General features: G+C 43.3%; 1 protein-coding gene across 2 annotated transcripts in view; it reads right to left on the bottom strand.

Annotated features, from left to right (window-relative positions):
• Positions 1-3,033: 3,033 nt before the first annotated feature.
• Positions 3,034-20,538, bottom strand: part of NQO2 (N-ribosyldihydronicotinamide:quinone dehydrogenase 2) — a 49,479-nt gene continuing 31,974 nt past the window's right edge. For both annotated transcript variants that reach the window (XM_010597543.3, XM_010597544.3), the window contains 5 exons: positions 18,495-18,659; positions 7,483-7,613; positions 6,671-6,784; positions 5,273-5,374; positions 3,034-3,544 (listed from right to left, as the gene is read on the bottom strand). In XM_010597543.3, coding sequence (XP_010595845.1) covers positions 3,368-3,544; positions 5,273-5,374; positions 6,671-6,784; positions 7,483-7,613; positions 18,495-18,659 — 689 coding nt within the window. In that variant the 3' untranslated portion in view covers positions 3,034-3,367. The remainder of the gene's footprint in view (positions 3,545-5,272; positions 5,375-6,670; positions 6,785-7,482; positions 7,614-18,494; positions 18,660-20,538) is intronic.

The following is a 20,538-nucleotide window of genomic DNA, read 5'->3' as shown; positions in this document are numbered from 1 at the left end:
CAGAACACTTAATTGTGCTCATGAGGAACCTTTACATAGATCAAGAGGCAGTTGTTCGGACAGAACAAGGGGATACTGATTGGTTTAAAGTCAGGAGAGTGTGCGTCAGGGTTGTATTCTTTCAATCTGGTTTATACTGCCAGCATATTCTTGCAGATATCAGCACAAAGTCCTAGACTTCCATTAGTGATTCAGGAGTTCAAATGACACATGACATGATTTCCAAGCAGCTTTATCCACAGTATGTTTTAATAACCAACTGGATGAATTTACACTTCAGCACATCAATCCCACTGTACATAAAGAAGCAGTGAGAGGCAGATAGAAATTACACTTACCAGTGGACACAGCCTGGATCACAATCAGCACCAGGACTACTGGGATTCCAACAGTATTTCAAGGTGTGCCTGAGTCATGAGGGGAAAGATCACAGAGTGGCAGGATGGCGAGTGCAGAGCATGGCCAAGAAGCCTACTGGAGTCTTGCACGTGAGGTGTCTTAGTTCCTTAGAGCTGCAATTACAGAAATGCCACAAGTGGGTGGCTTAAACAAAAAGTTATATTCTCACAGCTTAGGAGGCTCCAAGTCCAAATTCGGGGCGCCAGCTTCAGGGAATGGCTCTCACTGTTCACTCTGGGGGAAAGTCTTCAACTCAGATTTCTTCTCAGCGCTCCTTGCAGATCTCCATTTGGCATCTAGCCCAGAGCCAAGAAAAGGCTTCTCTTTCCCAGGAATCAATCAATCTCTGAGCTTCATCTCATTGGCTTTGGCTTGGGCTGTGTGCTGGCTCATGGAGCACTTGACTGGTCAGGTCTGTGTCAGGTGCTACTCCTGGGTGTGGAGGAGTCACCTTTAGGCTTGCTTCTGTGCCTAGTCTCGTCCTTTTATATCTGAAAAATAATTGGCTTAAGACACACCCTATACTGATATGGCCTCGTTAACATAATAAAAAACCCTATCCCCAATAGAACTACATCCCCAGGTATTGGGGTTAGAATTTAGAACATGTATTTTGGGGGGACACAATTCAATCCATATCATGGGTTAAGGCCAGACTCCACTTATTTCATAGATGGGGATATTAAGACCCCCCAAAGCAAAACAATAAAACCTGTTGCTGTCGAGTCAATTCCAACTCAGAGAGATTCTATAAGTAACCGTATAGGAGGCTGATAAACTGTTCAGAGCCCCTCAGTTAGTTACTGGCAGGATTGGGACAGAACTCAGGACTCCATGTCATACTCTGCTGCCTACCTTTGATCTCTACGGTGTCAGGTTTTTGTTCTTCACCTTTTCCACCTCTTTTTTGTTTCTTTGACACACAAAGTTAACCAATTTTTTTTTTTTCAGAAAAATAATTTGATTGTTCATACTGCTGTAAATTTGGCTCAATTTTTTATATACCTCTATGTATGTTTTTCCACTGCTGGTCTGTCAATCTGTCTGTAGTGGCTTGTGTGTTGCTGTGATGCTGGAAGCTATGCCTCCATCATTTCAGACACCAGCAGGTTCACCCATGGCGGGCAGGTTTCAGTGGAGTTTCCACACTAAGGCGAGGAGGGAGAAAGGCCTGGCAATCTAATTTGGAAAATTAGCCAACGGAAACCTTATGGATCACAACAGAACACTGTCCCATTTTGCCTCCTTTCGACATTGTTTGGAGGGATCAATAACTGGAGGAGGATATCATGTTTAGTGATGTAGAGGGGCAGCAAGGGTGAGGGAGACCCTCTGTGAGATCGTCCGGCACAACAGCCACAACAATGGACTCAAACATGCTGGAGATCGTGAGGATGATGTAGGACAGGGCATTTTTGTTCTGTTGTAAATAAGTTAGCCATAAGTCGCATTCGATATGTTTTTATATTATTCCAACTGAAGTCCAAAAGTAATTTGTTTTCACTGGATTGTACCATATTTCCATGTAGACAGTAACCATGCTTGGTTAATTAGCCTTGCTTTCATTACAATTGACTTAATTCCAACTCAAATCACTTATGCAAAAATGGCAATGTACTGCTTCATGTAACTGAAGAGGTAAAGAATAAAACACCTTCTGAAAAATCATCTTCAAGAAGTCAATCCTGAAAAAGAGCCTGAAGAGAATGGCCTCAGAAGAGATTCTAAAAGAACAGCCTCTAAAAAAGATTATGAAGAGAATGGCCCTGGACGAATGTCTGGAGAAGATGAGCACGACAAGGAGTCTGAAGATGAAGGTGGCCTGAAAAAGATGTCTGGGAAAGGACATCTGAAGACTGCTGTGACAAATGGTGTGAAAATGGCTCCAAAAAGAATCTGAAGAAAATGGTGGTGAAAAAGAATTGGAAGACAATGGCTCTGAAAAAGCATTTGAAGAGGAAGGTTTTGAGAGAGTTTGGAAAAAATGAGATGAAAAGAAAGAAGACGAAAACACAACTGGAAAAGTATTTGATGGTTAGTGAGATGGAAAAGAGGACAAATAAAATGCAAATGAGAAAGGGTTTGAAGATGCTGATGAAGAGGAGGAGAAAGATGATGAAGATAAAAGGGAAGATGGAAAAGATGCAGATGAAAAGTTGTTCAAATATGACAATTCCAACGACAAGCTGGTTGATGAGGTTTTCAGAGAGAAGTTGCTTGAAGAGTCTGATGAGGACTGTGGATTTGTGTTGGGAATGCTAAGGTAGAAGGATCCTTGTCCACAGGCAGCACCTTTGATCTAAGCAGTGACGATGATGACATTTAATCCCTTAGAGTTGCTTTTTAGGGAGACTCCTGGATCTCCAACTGCCTCACCTTCAGGGTAATTACTAGTAGTGGTACAGAGACATGTGCATAGTGATGAGATGCCACCTGACTATTGTCTGGAAATGTTGATTGTAACCAGTACTTAATCACTTTAAATGTATGTTAATTGGCTCTTCAATTAAAACTTCATAGTCTTAATGCAAGCAAAAAAGAACTATGGGAGAAATAAGTCCAAAGATAGCACAAAAACAGTAGTGAAGAGTAGATTAAACTTTCCTATTTAAAAAAAAAAAAAAAAAACTCTTGAGTTAAAAAACTAACAAATCTAGCTCCATGCTATGAGAGCTACATGAAAATAAAATTATCTGTGAAAATAGGGAATGGAAAGGTATTAGACAGACATTAGAGACAAGGAAGCCTGTGAGTAATGGTATCAGTCAGCACAGAATTCAATAAAAGAAGCTGATCATTAACATATTTGATCTGGCTGTATAAAATCCTAGAGACACTCATCCATGCACATCTTTAAATACATCCAGTAACTCTGTTACAATTTTATTTTGTTACAGCACCATTTTCCCCTTGCACGTGCTTGGGTCACCCGTGTGTTGCTCCTGTGTTGTGCCAAAGGCACAAACTGTCACTGCCCAAAGTACCAAGGCGGTGTGCAGTTGATGGGCTCCTCTGTCCAGATGGTCTTCAGCCTCTGGGCCCAGGATGCCACCATTCCCTTCCTTTCTTCTTCTGATGCATACTCAGGAGCAAAACTGATTTGAGGGGCCAGGACTTTAAATCCACAGAAGTGTAATGTACCATGCTAAAGCCACAAAGAGAGAAAACAGCTGATTAGAAACTAAGCCCACTAAGTGTCAGATGACTGAAGGACAGACCGGAATGAAACAAACCTTCAAAACATAATACAACAACTTTAAAGCTACTAGATAACTGCACACAACTGAACTTCCCTACAACCTTCGGACGCTGGGCTTTCCAAGTGAGGGGAAGAACGGTGGGCAGCTGGGATTCCAGATGCCATTATTACAACTGAGATGAGCCTAAAACTTTTGCTGCTGATTTGAACATTAAACTTTACAGCTTTGATTGATCAGGCAAAGTATGGTACATTGTTAACACGGATTATTCTAGAATGGGGTGGCTATACGTAATGTGCCACCAGAAAATGCTGAAGATGTATTGTTAAATGGAAACAACACATTTTTTTAGCAGTAAGTGTAGTATGTCTCTTATGTAAAAACAAAATAACCCTTAAAAAAATTTTATCTCTCTCTCTATATATATTTATATATAATGTATTTAGGAATAGATACGGGCTGAAAGAAAATACTCATAGCTGCTAAGCGATTATTTCTGAGGGTGGGACTAAAGGGACAGATTTTCTATTTTTCTATTTTGGATTGTCTCATTTTTTTTCCTACACCATGTGCGTTTGAAAACTGGAAAAAATAGAAAGCTTTCTATAAAACTGGAAAAACTGAAGTGTGCCTAACGACAGGTAAGACTAGTTGGCCTGTGGCTAAGGAAGGTCACCTAGGCTTAGAAGGTATCATTTTCTTTAGCAGAGCACCACTAACTGGAATCACTGTCAATTCTCCTTTCAAAGACCACTTTTTCCCTAGAAATACCACACTCCTCTCGCTTGTGTTCCTTCCTATAAAGCCCATACCTTCGTGGGTCCTGCCCCCTCAGCTGTGGGCCCCATGGCAGGCATACCAATGGTTCAATATGTGATGTCCTCGGCAAATATCCCTGCACAGTGACCTGGAGACCAGCTTTGCCTTGGGCTCCTTGGCTCCTCGGAGTCTGGGGAGAGGCAGGCGAGGCCCTGGCCTGGAGCCTGCACCCTTCTTTCCTACCCCTGCTCTGTCTCACCAAGAGGTGCTGCTCATGAGGACAAGCTTTGTTCAGTGCTTCCCCTATCTCCTCAGGGCCTCGGGGTGCACACCAGCCATACAGTACCCACCTGGGAGTGCAGGTTTGGGAAGAGGGCCAGTGTTGTCGGGTAGGGTAGTCCCCAGTTCCCCAGACCTGGAGAGGAGTGGAGAAGGGGAAGGCACGGCCTCTGGGTGCCTGGAAAGCAGCTCTTGACAGAGATCCAGAGAGAGGCCTTCAGAAATGCAGGTCCTGCTGCATGTGCCTGGGGTAAGGGCAGCGCAGCCTCACTAAGGCTGTGGGTGCACTGCCTCGGGCCCTGAGCCACATCCCAGGTGTCCCCGCAGGGCCACACACACATGCACGCTGCTGTCCCAGGACTGTGGAGCTGCCACAGAGCAGAAGTCAGGCCCAGGAGGTGGGGCCGCCAAAGACTATGATTATAATGCATTTTTCTCTATGGGCCAAGCTTGTCATTAAAAAAGCAAATGTATTATTTTCTATACGTAAACCCTTTGCCATGGAATGCATTCCAACTCAGGTGGGGTCAAAACGGTGTCTCAGGCTTACAAAAGTCTCACTTTTACAGATGGGGGAGCTACGTGTGCAGGAGTATTAGGGTCCTCTACCATGGAGTCAACTGTGGTGGGCTTACCTGTAGGGGCCACAGGAAGTACCGGAAATCTCCGCTGACTCCAGCTTTTGTGTACATCTCGGCAGTACTCCCGGTGGTTAGCGAGAGGAGCCCCAACTTACCCTGGAGGGGGAAGGACAGTGTGTGTAGTACGTATACTGGTCAGAGGGCTTACGATGACAGGAGGGAACATCTGGGGTCAGTTCTCCAGGGACAGATACAAATGTAACATCCCATCTCTGGCAGGCCGACTACAGGTAACAACTACGTCCTAACAGAAGGCACCCAAGTGGCCAGGGGCAGTAAGCCAAGGAAATGTGAATGTGCTCGGCTTCTGGCAGGAACCAGGTGTCTTGGGAGCCATCTATGAAATGGGGGGACAAGGCACTGACTCCACGGGGCTGCCACCAAGACTGAGTAAAGCCTGGTCCTTGGGGCCACCTCACAGTCTAAGAGGGACCTGGGGTGCTCAATCTTTCCTTATATGTACTTATTCTCTGAGGCCTTTTGAATTAAAACAATCATTTACTGGTAAGGACTTATTTCAGTGAGAAATCCATAGCTCCCATTAATGGAGCGTCTCCCAGGGTCCCTGCAGCCCTCACCCTACAGGGTGGAAATCCCATCACCTATTTCTACCAAGTAGGAGTCTGAAGCCCAGAGAAAAGATTGCATGAAGCCTGGACTTCACTCTTGGTCACGAGGTACAACTCCCTATCTGGAGCCAAAGCCTTATCCCCGTGAGGCCACCTCAACCTGTCCGACACCTGTCTCCTACCCCTCTTGGAGAACAGAGTTAGTGTGGGCATGTCTGTGTCCCCCACTAGAGTGAAGGCTCCATGTCTGCAGAAACTACACGCTCCCCACCTGTGCCTGGATTGTGGGGTTCTGCACACACTAGTGTGCAAGCAGGAATGCTAGAAAACAAACTAGAAACATAACCCGATGAGCACCCCCCACACGTACACACCCACACACACCAACTCTCAATCACAAACTCACACACACTCTGAAACATACCATACACTCACACACACACACATAGGTACATGTGCACTCACACACATGCGCACGCAACCCACCCATACACACCAACCCTCGATCACAAACACACCCACTCTGAAACATACCACTCATATGCACGCAGGCACACGCACATACACACCCACACACACCAACTCTATCACAAACTCTCACACACTCTGACACATACCATACACTCACACACGCACAAACATGCATACATGAACACACAAAAAGGCACACCCACCAACACTTGATCACAAACTCACACACATTGACACATACTGTACACTCACACACATGCACATGCACACCTGCACACACACACACACACACACACACACACCTGCACATGCACACACTGGCCCACAGCAGTCCCGGTCCCAGAGCACATACCTTGAGGAAACCAGAGTCATAGAATCCAGGGATGTCAAAGGCGAACCCTTGGCACAGCACCCTGTCCATCCAGCCCTTCAGGATGGCCGGCACGCTGAACCAGTACAGTGGGAACTGGGGCAGGACATAGGGAGAAGCAGATACTGTGATCAAATCCCCCTTTTCCTAGTTTGACTTGGATTTCTGTCAGTCCAATGATTCCACGAAAGTACGTGTGTCTGCGTTGTCCCAGGCTTACGCTCACACACATAACTTCGCGCCTGCACAGCTATGGCATCCAGTGGCCTGGATGAATTAGAGCTGCAGTGGCAGTTTGGTGGGGCAGGTCCTTTCTGGGGTGGCATCACCTCCCTGGACAATTTGTGAATGAATACCAGGAACAGGGCAGGAGAGGTGAGGAACCAGGGAGAAGAAGGAAACAGAAGGCACCCTCCCAGGGATGAGGAAATCTCAAGGCAGCAGTTGCTTTGGCCCAAACTGCCTGGACAAATACTGTGGAGACAAATCTGGTTCTGAGCAGCCCCTGCCCGCCTGGGGTGAGGGCTGGAGGGGAGGGAAAGCAACAGGATCTCATGACAGAGACATTTCGTGGGCCATTGGGCTAGAGGGAAGTCCTTCATGAATATGAACTTGGAGGTCAGCATTTCAAATGGCAGATATTGGCTATATGGATCTCCTTACCCAGCTCAACACAGATATGTATGCAAATATGCTGAAGCTTCGCACCACTATGAGAAGCAGAAATTCATTATTTGGAATGAGTTTGTACATAGGTTGACTCATTCAATATGCTGATCAGAGGGGGCACAAACCTGAAATATCACTAGATCAGCTTCCTGAACCTTTTTCTGCTCGTCAATTATATCTCTGGCTAGAGACCTCTTCTTGTAGGCTTCATAGGCTTCCACCCCATAGCTGAAGAACTCGGGGTTCGAACACGCACCTGGGGAGGAACAAGCCACATGGTCTCACCCCAGTGAGCAACCACGGCAAACCCCCACAAAAGCCATATGCTACCTGGCCCCAGAAAGCCCCTCAAGGGGCATTCTTTGAGCCCTGTCAGATGCAGGGTCCCGGGGTTGTGGAAATAGGAGAGAGAAAGACACTGTTCTTACTTTCGAGGGGTTGAGGGAAAGTCCAGTGGGAGGATTAAATAAACAATCAAATGATTAACGTACAGAATGGTTATCCACTTGCTCGTTCTAATGCTGTGGCCAGACAAGACTCGCACCCAACAAGGAAAATGCAGAGCTGTGTGTAATTCTGGAGGGTGGAAGGAGTCCAACGGGCCTAGAGGAGGCTGTGACCAGCTCTCATGGGTGGGAAAGGAAGTGCACCCAGGAAGAGCTTTGCAAGCCAGGTCCTGAACCCTGGGCAGGAGTTTCCTAGGCTGCCTGGAGTGCTGGAGGGAAAAGCAGGGGCATTCGGGCAAAGACAGGGAGGGTCCAACCACCAGGTACCAGGAAGGGAGCATGTCTGCGGCGCCCAGCAAAGTGGTAGGAGGGCTGCTGTGAAGGCAAGCCTGCCAAGGTGTCTATACTTTTCCTGCACCCAGTAGGCAGCCATGTGAGGGTCTTAAACAGGAAAAATAAGTAAGAGCTCAGATCTGGGTTGGGAAGGCTCGCTGAAGCAGCAGTGATTCAGGGACCAGTCTGGGGCAGAGAGCCTGCTGTGGCTCCTGTGGCCCAGCGGGGTAGCGGGTGGTGAGGGTGGAATCAGGCAGTAGCAGTGGGGACGGGGAGGAGAGGTGCTAAGGGCCAAATCTATAGCACAACCTCCAGCAACTAACAGAGAGAGAGAAATTATTATGATTTGTCCTTTTAATTCAAATTTTGTCGACTGAAATTACCCATCAAAGTGCTCTGATTAGTATTATGAACAGGTTACTGATTCATTTGGAGTCTCTGGGTGATGTGAACAGTTAACAAGCTCAGCTGCTAACTGAAAGGTTGGTGGTTCAAGTCCATCCAGAGGCATCTCAGGAAAAAAGCCTGGAGATCTACTTCCAAAAATTCAGCCACTGAAAACCCTATGGAGTGGTTTAAGTCTGACACATGTGGTGCTGCCATGTGTCAGATTCCACTTGACGGCAACTGGCTCGGTTGGTACCGTTCACTGAGTACTTCCTGCCTGGTGGGAGCTACGCCAGGTGATCTTTATAACCACCAGTGAGATAGGGGTCATCCCCATCAACAAAGCAGAAAACAAGACCCAGTAAAGCTAAGAGACTTGTTTCATGCCTTGTGGGTCCTATGTGGCAGAGGTGACAGAGAGATGGAATACCCCATAGTCAAGCTCTGAATGACCACATCACACTTCAGCCAGAGAGAGGCCAGAATAAGGACTGGGCCAGCAGCCTTTCAACAAATCAATAACTAACAATTTAGGGTTCTGGGCTTCTTCTTTTAATCTATTTGCATTTGATTTTCATTCAAAAAGTACACAGACTGCCCTCTATGTGTGAGGTCCTGTCTTTCAATGAAACCCTAAGAGGGTAATCAACTAATGTAAGAGGCTTTGTTTCACCAGTAGGTTATCAAACAGGATTTTGGTTTCCCACATTACCTGGAACCTACAGCAGTGGTTAAGAGTTATAGCTGCTAACCAAAAGTTGGCAGTTTGAATCCACCAGCAGCAACTTGGAAATCCTATGGGAGCAGTTCTACTCTGTCCTAGAGGGTCAGTATGAGTCGGAATCCACTCGATAGCAACGGGTTTGGTTTAGGAAACCCTGGTGGCATAGTGGTTAAGAGTTCAGGGGCTAGCCAAAAGGTCAGCACTTCCAATCCACCAGTTACTCCTTGGAAACCCTATGGGGCAGTTCTACTTTGTCCTACAGGGTTGCTATGAGTCAGAATCAACTCCATAGCAACGGGTTTGGTTTTTTTTCTTTTAATATATAACAGATGTAGATTTGATAATTACCGGTGACTGGAATGCGAAAGTTGGAAACAAAGAAGAATCAGCAGTTGTAAAATACAGCTGAGAGATTGATGGTAGGATTCTGCAAGACCATGACTTATTCACTGGAAATGCCTTTTTTCAACAACACAATTGATGACTATATATATAGATCTTGTCAAGTGGATTACACTGGAATCAAACTGACTACATCCGTGGAAAGAGACAATGGAGAAGCTCAGTATCATCAGTCAAGATAAAGCCAGGAGCTGATTGCAGAACAGATTGTGAATTGCTCATATGCAAGTCCAAGTTGAAGCTGAAGAATATCAAAGGGAGTTCATGACAGCCGAAGTACAACCTTGACTACATCCCACCTGAATTTAGAGACCATCTCAATAACAGATTTCACACACTGGAACACTAATGACCAGAGACCAGAAGAATTGTGGAATGACATCAAGGACATCATACATGAAGAAAGTGGTCATTAAAAAGACAGGAAAGAAGGAAAAGACCAAAATGGATGTCAGAAGAGACTCTTAAATGTGCTCTTAACTGGAAGTAGCTAAAGCAAATGGAATAAATGATGAAGTAAAAGACATGAACACAACATTTCAAAGGACAGATTGAGAAGACAAAGTATTACAATGAAATGTGTAAAGACCTGGAGTTAGAAAACCAAAAAGGAAGAACACGCTCAGCATTTCTCCAGCTAAAAGAACTGAAGAAAAAATTCAAGCCTCAAGTGCAATATTGAAGGATTCTATGGGGAAATTTTTCAATATTGAATATACCATGGATTGCTAAAAGAATGAACAAATCTGTCTTGGAAGAAGTGCAACCATCCTTAGAAGCAAGGATGGCGAGACTACGTCTCACATACTTTGGACATGTTATTAGGAAGGATCAGTTACTGGAGAAGGACCCCATGCTTGGTAAAGTAGAGGGTCAGTGAAAAAGCAGAACACTGTCAAAGAGATGGACTGACATGTTGGTTGCAACAATGGGCTCAAGCATAACAATAGTGAGAATGGAGCAGGACCTGGCAGTGCTTCATTCTGTTGTACATAGGGTCGCTATTAGTTGGAACAGACTTGATGGCAGCTAACAACAACAACAACCTGGGAAAATATTGAATGACTCAAGAAGTATCAAAAGAAGATGGAAGGAATACACAGAATCAGTGTACCAAAAATAAATTGGTTAACATTCAACAATTTCAGTGGGTACCTGTATGGGACACAGATCCTATTTTGGCCTTTGTCTGTGGTTTCTGAAGAGAGCCTGAGCAATTAAGTGGTTTTTGTTTTCCAAAACAGCCAGAAAAGTAGGGCTCTATCTGGAGAACTAACTTCAGGAAGGGTGTGGGGCATGATGCAGTCATGCATATTCATTGATTGGATCAATCATAACTGCATTATGGCCCCGGTCATGCATATACATTGAGGTCCCAATGACTAAGGGACCCCGGGCCTTCAAACTTCCTCTTTGGGGACTCCTGAATTGGTGAGAACATCCATAAATGGGATTGAGTGGCACATCCCTTGGGACAATGGTGATGCCATACTGGGAACCCTTCCAGACCTTGTCTAATGTTTCTCTTTGCTTGTATCCTTTCTGGATAATAAATGGGTAACTGTATGTATAGGTAACAGTCTTGGTGAATTTTGTGAGCTGTAGTAATTAATGAACCCACAAGAGGCAATGAAATTCTGACTTAACTTGGGGTGGCTAATTCACAGGAGAGCTGTGCAGGCAGTTAGTTGTTAAGGACAGAATCCTAACTTGTGAGAAACCAGCTTTGGGTGCCTGAATGACAGAGAAAGACTGCACAGGCAGTCACTGAAGAAGGACAGAATCCTTCTAGCTTGTGACCTAGCCCCAGGGGGCTAACTTGTTCTGCAACATTCTGAGGTGGCCCAAGCAAAATGGTGCAGGAAATAGAAGAAACCAGCTCTGGAATGCAGTAAACTCTGGCTAAGGTTGAGTACGCTGGCCAGTAGAAATTCTTAATAAATAAGTCTTACGAGAACATGCTGAATGTCAACCAATCAAATGTTCCCACGTACCCTTTCCAACTCTGTATAAAGTTCTGCAAAACTGAGTATAAAAGACGAACACTTATGCTCCCTCTTCAGAATGTCATTTTCAACTTTCATTTTGGTGATTTCCAGTCTGCAAATCTTTGAATCTAAATAAAACTCTTCTTTAATTTTTCAAAATTCTGTTTCATTTTTAAGAATTACTTGGTGTCAGGAGCAGGACTGAAACGACCAACCTATGGCCTTGAAGCCCTCGTTGGACATGGGTGAAGGATCCCACCATGCCATTTTAGGCTCCCTGTCTCTGCAAAGAGCCTTGGAGGCCATTTGGTGAGCCCTCTTGGATCTCGGGCTTTGTCTTGTTACACTGCAGCTCAGCCTTATTATGCAGATTTTGTCTCTGCCTTTTTCTTGGTCATGGGTACTAAACTTGCAAATTTCCCTAACAGATCTCCTGCTACATGTCCAAGACTTATGGGTTGCAGTCATCTTTGTATTTAGAACTCTGGCATGCCCTGACCAAAGGCAGTTTCTCTGACCGGAGGCCCCTTTTGGGTTCTTTGAATTGGGAAAATTGATATACTTGAGATCTAAATTAGAAAACCATAGAACTAAACAAAAGGTTTAGAATGCTTATTTTGATTGGTATTTAGAAGCTTCTAAAATTAGCTTCTTTACCAGACACAGTACCCAAATTAACCAAGATTAATAAGTCTTTTAACGACGAAACATACAAGACAGCTGATGAGTCCACTCCTTCTGACCCCTCTGCTTCTCTATCTTTGTACCCTACTCTCTCTCCATATCCTGGAAAGGATCGTGGTCTGTCGGAAATGCTGTTTGCAAATGATGATCTGCCTCTTGACCCTAAACTTCCCGTGGTGTCTCAGATGACCTTTAAGGTTAAACCAGTTGAAGGGCAAGAGAACCCCCTGTAATTACTTTACCTCCCTGGTCTAAAGCCGAATTAAGAGCAATAGCTAACGAGTTTCCAAAACTCATTGATGACCCTGAATTTTTTTTTTTTCTTTTTTTTAAAAAGAGAAATTCTGCCTTTTAACTCAGGCTTACCAATCTGGTGTGGATGATCTGTATCACTTAACCCTTTATTATTATTTTTGAGGAATTTTTTGGTGATGCCATGTTTTTTCACTAATGGAATGTATGCTGAATCACTGTTGGTATTTTTTTATTATTTGGAAAAATGGGGTGCCAATTGCAAGCAGGTCACATTGGTTCCATGTTCTATAAAGTACATCACAAACGTGGTACATATTTGTCCCATGACCCAGGAAGTGCATCATAGTTTCTGGTTACACTTGAGCCATAAAATATTACTCAGCTTTCCAAAAATACACATGAAATACTACAGAAACATAGCACTTGCTGCATAAAATTGTTATCAGATTTTTAGTGAAACTTTAAAAAACACGGGATGACAGTTTACAAAAGATGTCATCAAGGAGGTGACTAATGCACACAGGCCATATCAGTCCCAAGTTCCATGAAGCACATCACACACATGGTACATATCAGTCCCATCACCCAGGAAGTGTATCACAAACTGTTCTCACCCCCAAAATAACTCATTTACTTGAATATTTCTGAATGCTGGTAACTGTACCTTCCCAGTAACACAAAGGAAAGAGTAAACATCCTTGCAAGCCTTATCTTGCTGTAACCCACCTGCTGTACAGAAGCCAAAACACAGAAAAGTTCCACAAAATCACTCCTTCCTTTTTTTTTTTTTTCCAGGAAGCATCCCCTCATACAACTGACTCTCAACACCCAAAAGTGGCACAGACCAACTTCATTGTTTTTTAGGTATGGTAATGAAACTACCAGGCTGCCTAAAAGGAAATCAAACAGATTTAAGCAACTCGTCCCCTCTGTGTATTAGATTCTGGAACCCACTAAAGATGGTACAATTGCCCACTTATAACAATTCTTTAACAAAAAATTGGCTTCAGCAAGTCAATGAAACCATTCCTCTCCCATACAATTATACCAGAAGTAACGTGATCTGTCCTCCTCATGAGTATGTATATTTGCGTGGAGGATCAAATTATCTCACAATAAAGGAACCAAACCCAAGTGATAAACCTCATGCCTGGGCATTAACCTGCTTAAATAGCTGGAACATGATGGGTCAATGCATGTTGGGTCTATTAGGAGTTCCTTTAGATGCCCACTCCTATAATGAAAGAATACACTGGATTGTAGTTCTAATTAAATGTATGAAATGCCTGTCTAGTTCTTGTTGCACCAAACTGTAGTTTCCCTTGCTATGCAGAAGGTTATGTATCTTGAAGAAACTAAGTTCTTAGAGGAGACTGACCTCACACCTTGAGTTAAGTTTTTGGATGTTAAGTTGTTCCTTTAAATGTAGCCTTGCTCCACACATGCCCAACAGGAGGATCACAGAAGCAGAGTGAGCTATGGCACGGGGAAAAGGCTGATGAAAGATCCAACTTATAAAAAAAATCAATCCAATGAGAAGTCCATGTAGAAGAAAAACACTCTTACAATGGTGATAAGGAATCTTTATAGAGATTCATAATCAGGAGGGGGAAGTGTGAAAGAGCACTCTAAAACTAAAGCACTCGATATAACTAAAATGGCTGACACAGGTCTGAATCAGACTCTGTTTGGTCCTAGGCCCCTGCTTCTGCTTTTTAAAGTATGTGACCCATGATCACACTTTGTCCAAGATAACATGTTCTGCAACATTCTGAGGTGGCCCAACAAGAATGGTGCAGGAAACAGAAGGAACCAGCTCTGGAACGCAGGAAACTATGGCTAAGCCAGTAGAAATTCTTGATAAATGGGTCTTACAAGAGCATGTTGAATGTCAACCAATCAAATGTACCCCTGTACTCTTCCCAACTCTGTACAGAATTCCACAAAACTGACTATAAAATGACATATGCTTATGCTCCCTCTTCAGAATGCCATTTTGAACTTTCATTTTGGTGCTTCCCAATTTGCAAATCTTTGAATCTGAATAAAACTATTTCTTTAATTTTACAGAAATTCTGTTTCATTCTTAACATACAAAAGGTTGCCACGAGCCACAGCTGACTGGATAGCAACTAACAACAGTAAACATAGTTACTAAAATGTGCATGGGCCAATTAGACTAAAGTAAATATAAAAGTAAAGGCATCCAAGAATTACAGGAAAATTCAGGAGAATGTTTTTATAAGCACGGGGGAGGCCTTCCTAAGCAAGACAGGAAATCTAGAAGTCATGAAAGAAAGACTGACACTTGGTTTGAAATAAGTTAGAAACAACAGAAATATACATCAACATGTGAACTGGCAAATAAGTTATAGGATGATACGTCATCATTTAAGAGACTGTGGAATGCTAAGACATATATAGGTAAGAGAATAAAGAAGATCCCACAACAATGACCCATTTACATCTATAGCTACAGCGTTTCCAAACTTCCAAACTATTCACGAATGTGTACTTTTATTAATATGTAGAATAAGATCTAAAATGATCCACACTGAAAAGTTAACCTTATCTGCCTTTGGTGTGTGGAGTAGGAGTTTTTACTTTTTACCCTATATTCACCTATATTTTAAAACAGTTTTTACAAGAAGCTTGTGTTACACACTCAAAAACCAGTGGCTCCTGTTATTCTCCGTTTTCCAAGTCCTTGCTCTGTTGTAAGAGAAAATGCTCGATTGATTTATTTCAAAGGAATGAAGTGCATTCCCATGAGAAACAAAAAAAGAGGAGCATACTGTGATCACCACGAATTTTATACTTTGAGATCTAGTTAACACAATTACATGATGGAAGGAAATTAGCAATGCTAAATCCTGGAGAAGAGGAGTGAAATGATCATTATTTGCAGATAATTTGACTGTTTATCTGGAAAGACCCAGAGAATCAGCTGAAAACTATTACAGATGGTAAGAAAATTACTGAAGTGGCTGGATACACACACACACACACACACACACAAATCCACACCACACACAGGCAAACACAAAGAGAAATTAATCCTCTTCAAATACAGAAAAAACTAGTTGATAAGAATTACACATGATCTGAATGAAGAAAATTTCAAAATAATCTTGGGGGTATGTGGGACAAAAACTCAATTTGGCCACTGTCTCCGGTCCCTGAAAATACCCCTAGGAATTCCTTAGCAATCAAGGTGTCTTTGTTTTTCTAAAGTGGCCAGGCAAGACTTAAACATGTGCAAATGTAGTGGCAAATAACTTCAGGAAGAGAGGGAGGCATGATTCAATCTGTCATATATAAATATATATATTAGTTCAATCGATGATGCATATGCAATGAGGCACCAATCATGACTATGCAGTGAGGATGCAATAATGCACAACATTGTGGTAAGAGGCCCTGAACATAGAAGCAGATTGGCTTCCTAAACTGGCAGGAACGTACATGCATGGGAGACAGTGGCATGTCCCTGGGGGCAAAGGAAGTCTCATACAGGACCTCTTCCCAACTTCGCCTGATGTCTCTCTTTGCTTGTATCCTTTCTGGTTATAGTAAATGGGTAACTGTAAGTATAGGTGATAAATAGTCTCCATAAATTTTGTGAGCTGTTCTGGGGAATTAACGGACCCACAAAAGGCAGTGAGAACCAGCATAGGCTGGCATCTGCCTATTTAGCAGGTGATCTGAAGGACAGAATCCTTATAACCTATTGACCTAGCCCCAAGGGGCTAGGCGGTGTGAGGTAGTGGGAAGCTGCGTGGTCTGAAATACAGGAAGTTGTTGTGTAGATTCCTAGGCCTATACTGGTACCTGATGACCTGGCCCCATGTGGCCAGTGATGTTTTGACCTGGCTCAGGGTGGCTGGGGATAAAGTCTGACCTAATTATGGGTTACAGTCAGAGAGAGGAATGCCATGAAAGCGGCTGGCAATGAGAATCACGGAGATGTGAGAAAGCAAGCCTGGTTCCATTTCCAGATGGTAATTGGATTCATGCTGATCCTTGCCATGTAATTAGTGCTACTTGAGCAGCACAGGATGGTATAAGAAGACTTGAGCAAATGAAAAGTCACACCATTCTCTCGGATAGAAAGGATCCGCATCAAAAAGGTCAATTCCTCCCAGTTCATCTACAAATTTAATATGACCTCAATAAATATACCAACAGATTTCTTTTTTAATCTGGAAAGCACAGTCAAAACGTTTTATGGAAAAGTAAAGTAAAAATAGAAATTAAGAGAACTGAGGGTGAACTAACTCTATAAGACATTAAATGACACTATTTGCCAAAATAGTTAAAACCATGTGTCATGGATTGAATTGGGTACCCCCAAAATATCTGTCAACTTGGCTAGGTCATCATTCCCAGTATGTATGATTGTCGACCATTTTATCATCTGATGTGATTTCCCTGTGTGTTGTAAATCCTATCACTATGATATAATAAGATGGATTAGCGACAGTTATGTTGATGATAAGATTAGACAGTATCTGAAGCCAATCTCTTGAGATATAAAAGAGAGAAGCGAGCAGAGAAGACATGGGGACCTCATACCACCAAGAAAGCAGTGCCAGGAGAAAAGCATGTCCTTTGGACCTGAGGTTCCTGTGTGGAGAAGCTCCTAGGCCAAGGGAAAATTGATGACAGGGACCCTCCTCCAGAGCTGACAAAGAAAGCCTTCCCCTGGATCTGATGCCATGAATTTGGACTTGTAGCCAACTAGACTGTGAGAGAATAAATTTCTCTTTGTTAAAGCCATCCACTTGTGGTATTTCTGTTATGGCAGCACTGGATGCCTACGTCACCATGTGGTACTGGTTCATGATTAGATAGACAAAACAGAATAGAAAGTATAGAAAAGAATCAAACATGTGAGAATTTAGTATACAGTGAAGGTAGCACTTTAAATCAGGCACACTTAGCTGGATTATTCAATAAATGGTGATGAGACAACTGGGTAGGTATCTAAAAAAAAACTGGATCCATGTCTTACTTTATACACCAAAATAAATTTGAAATAGATAAAATATTTAAATATTTTACATTTAAATATTTAAATGTAAAAAGTAGAACCTATCAAATACTATAAACAGCTATTAAAAATCAATGAGAAAAAAGACCAATAATCTAATAGGAAATGAGCAAGGGATATGAAGAGATCACTCACAGGAAAGAAAATGTAAATGCTTCTTAAATACATGTAAAGATACTAAACCTCACTTATAATGAGAGAAGGGCAAACTATAACACTACTGGGAGGCCATTTTTTCACCTGTTAGACTATTATCAATCACCAAAAAAACTGAAAACATTGTTGGTGATGGTGTGAGGAAATAGGCACTTTCAAACAGTGCTGGTGGGAGTGTAAGCTGGTACATTTATGGAAAGCAATTTTATATCTATGAAAATTAAAAATGCATATTCCCTTTGACCAGCAATTCTACTTCTAGATTTACTTACATATATAGGAAAGGTCATATGGCCATGATTATTTACTGCAGCAAAAAATCAGAAACAATCTAAAATGCACTTTAGTAGGGACTACTTAAATGATATCTCCATACAATGGAATACTTTGCAACAGTAAAAAAGAAAGCAATGTGAAAACAATATGCGAAATACTACCAGTTTTGTATAAACACAGGAAATGGAGAACGCACTCATAACTGCTTGTGTAGCAGAGGTGGTCTGTGAGAAAAGAGACATACAAACTGTTAACACCGATTAGCGTTGGGGCAGGGAAACATGGCCTGAGGATAGGGGTGGGAAAAAGACTTGCATTGTAGACTCTTAGCCGGGGAATTTTGTATCATGTGCAAATATTAGCTTTTTCAAAGCATTTTTTAATTAAAAAAAAAAAACAAAGTTAAAAATAAACAGAGTATCCCGTGACTCACCAGTGATATCTTTCCTCGTGGCCCTTGGCTCAAAGTTCATCGAGTATAAATCAGACACAGTGACCGTGCAGCCCTGCCTGCTCAGCTCATCCTCTGCCACTTTCTTCAGGGATCCATTTAAAGATGTGGGCTCTTGGTGCGCATAGACGATCAACACCTTCTTACCTAAATTAGAAGGAAACATTTCTCTTTAACAGCAATTTCTTTGCCAAAATTCAATGGAGACTAAGGCAATAATCCAACATTCTAATCCATTACAGAAGCTGAAGCTAAGAAATACCAACCTTTAAAAAAAAAAAAAAATTTTTTTTTTTTTTTTTTTTTATATTGGATGACGATTTAAAAATAATGAGCGTTTTAAAAATCCAGTTATATCTCAGGTCATCATTACCTGAGTTTTCTAATATACAAAAATAAAATGGGTCAAATTATGACTCCTGAAGAATAAACAACTAAATCCTTGAGACGAGGGCAAGATAGTGAAACCGTCACATCCTTCCACAAGACTGCTAAAAGAAAAGAAGTAAAAATCCATGCAACCGATGGTCTCATAACTCTGGACATCAGCTGTAGGGCTGAAGAACCAAAATGAGCACTGTATCAAGAAAAAGAATACAGACGGTGGGAAAGTGAAGGTTTGCTGGCCATCACCCGCCACCTTATCTGCCACCCAGCTGAGCGTGGCCATCTTGCATTGACTACAGATGGATCTCCAAACAGGGAGGCTTGGCAGGAGCAGAACAGAGAACACAGATTGGGACAAGGATTCTGAGTAAACAGCCCTGGGATGGAGCTACAAGGTGGACACGGCACGTACTGGGACGTGGCAGACCTGGGAGATAAAGGTGCATGGGTGCAACACAGACTTGAGTCCCAGGAACCCCAGGAAGGTGCTACCCAGAGGAAGTGGTGCGGATGGTACTGTAGGAGTATCCAGGCCAGGGACAGGAAAGCCAGAGCAAGCACGGAGAGGGTGTAGCACCACGGGCTTGAGCTCCCGTGTCCTGGGAAAGTGTAATAAAGGGAAAACACTGTGAACTGGAATTTATGAATACCCAGGCCAAGGGCCAGAAAAACTGAGCAGGCAGCCCTAGGAAAAATACAAATAGACATGTTGAACCCAGAGAGAGTTAAAAATCTAGACCCGACTGGAGAAAGGGGTGCTGAGAACTCAGCAGACTGCCATTGAGAGCACATTTCTCAGACGCAGGAAGAGGGTCTTCTTGGACTCAGGCTCCAATACCAGGAACAGATCTGCAGGGCAAACACGGTGGGAAGCACCACACCATTCCTGTCTGCACAGCCTAGACTGCTGACACTAAAATACAGTGGCTTTGGATCTGAGGCCATAGGTGGATTTCCAGGGCAAATGAGTTGAGCGGCCTGTACCCTTCCCCGTTCATGCGTAAAGGAGGGAGGCCCTGGATCCATCCATCAGCCTGAGCAGGAACCACCTATCAGCTAAATCATCTACCAGGAACCACCCAGCCTTGGTGGGAAACTGCCCAGCCAGCTGGCGGCTCTGAAGCCATTAGCGTATCTCCTGGGCATAATGTCTGGAGAGCCTCCAGCCTTATCCATTCTGACACAGCAGAGAAAAGCCTGGGAAACACCTGGCAGTCACCTGACAGCTCACACAAAGCACAATGTAGGCCACAGTACATGAACAATCAACCCTGACAGCGAGAGGTGAAGCTGATGCAGTGTGGGCTGAGACACCTAAGCAATCAGACTTGGGACAGTGCAGCTAGGCAAGTACTACTCAGGCAGGAGTTCTTGTGAATCCCAGGAAGAAGCAAGGAGGTGAGCACAGTATGGACTGGTGGTGAGCATAAACACTGAGAACATGGGGTGAATCCGCCGTTGCCAAGATGGGACCCTGAGGCTGGTGTACTGAAGCCTATATTCCTACGCATCTGTGTCAGCTGCAGCTCCTGGATGGGACCTTGTATTAGAGTTGTTTGGCTGGACCTCACATGGAGGGAGGTCTGTGGTGAGTAACTAGAGACACGTGGTAACTCCAATGTCAGGGGGAGCGGGTACT

The sequence above is a fragment of the Loxodonta africana genome, chromosome 1 (assembly GCF_030014295.1).
Source record: "Loxodonta africana isolate mLoxAfr1 chromosome 1, mLoxAfr1.hap2, whole genome shotgun sequence".
Taxonomy (NCBI): Eukaryota; Metazoa; Chordata; class Mammalia; order Proboscidea; family Elephantidae; genus Loxodonta; species Loxodonta africana.
The sequence above is the reverse complement of the archived record's forward strand: the minus strand, read 5'-3'. Positions and strand labels throughout refer to the sequence as shown.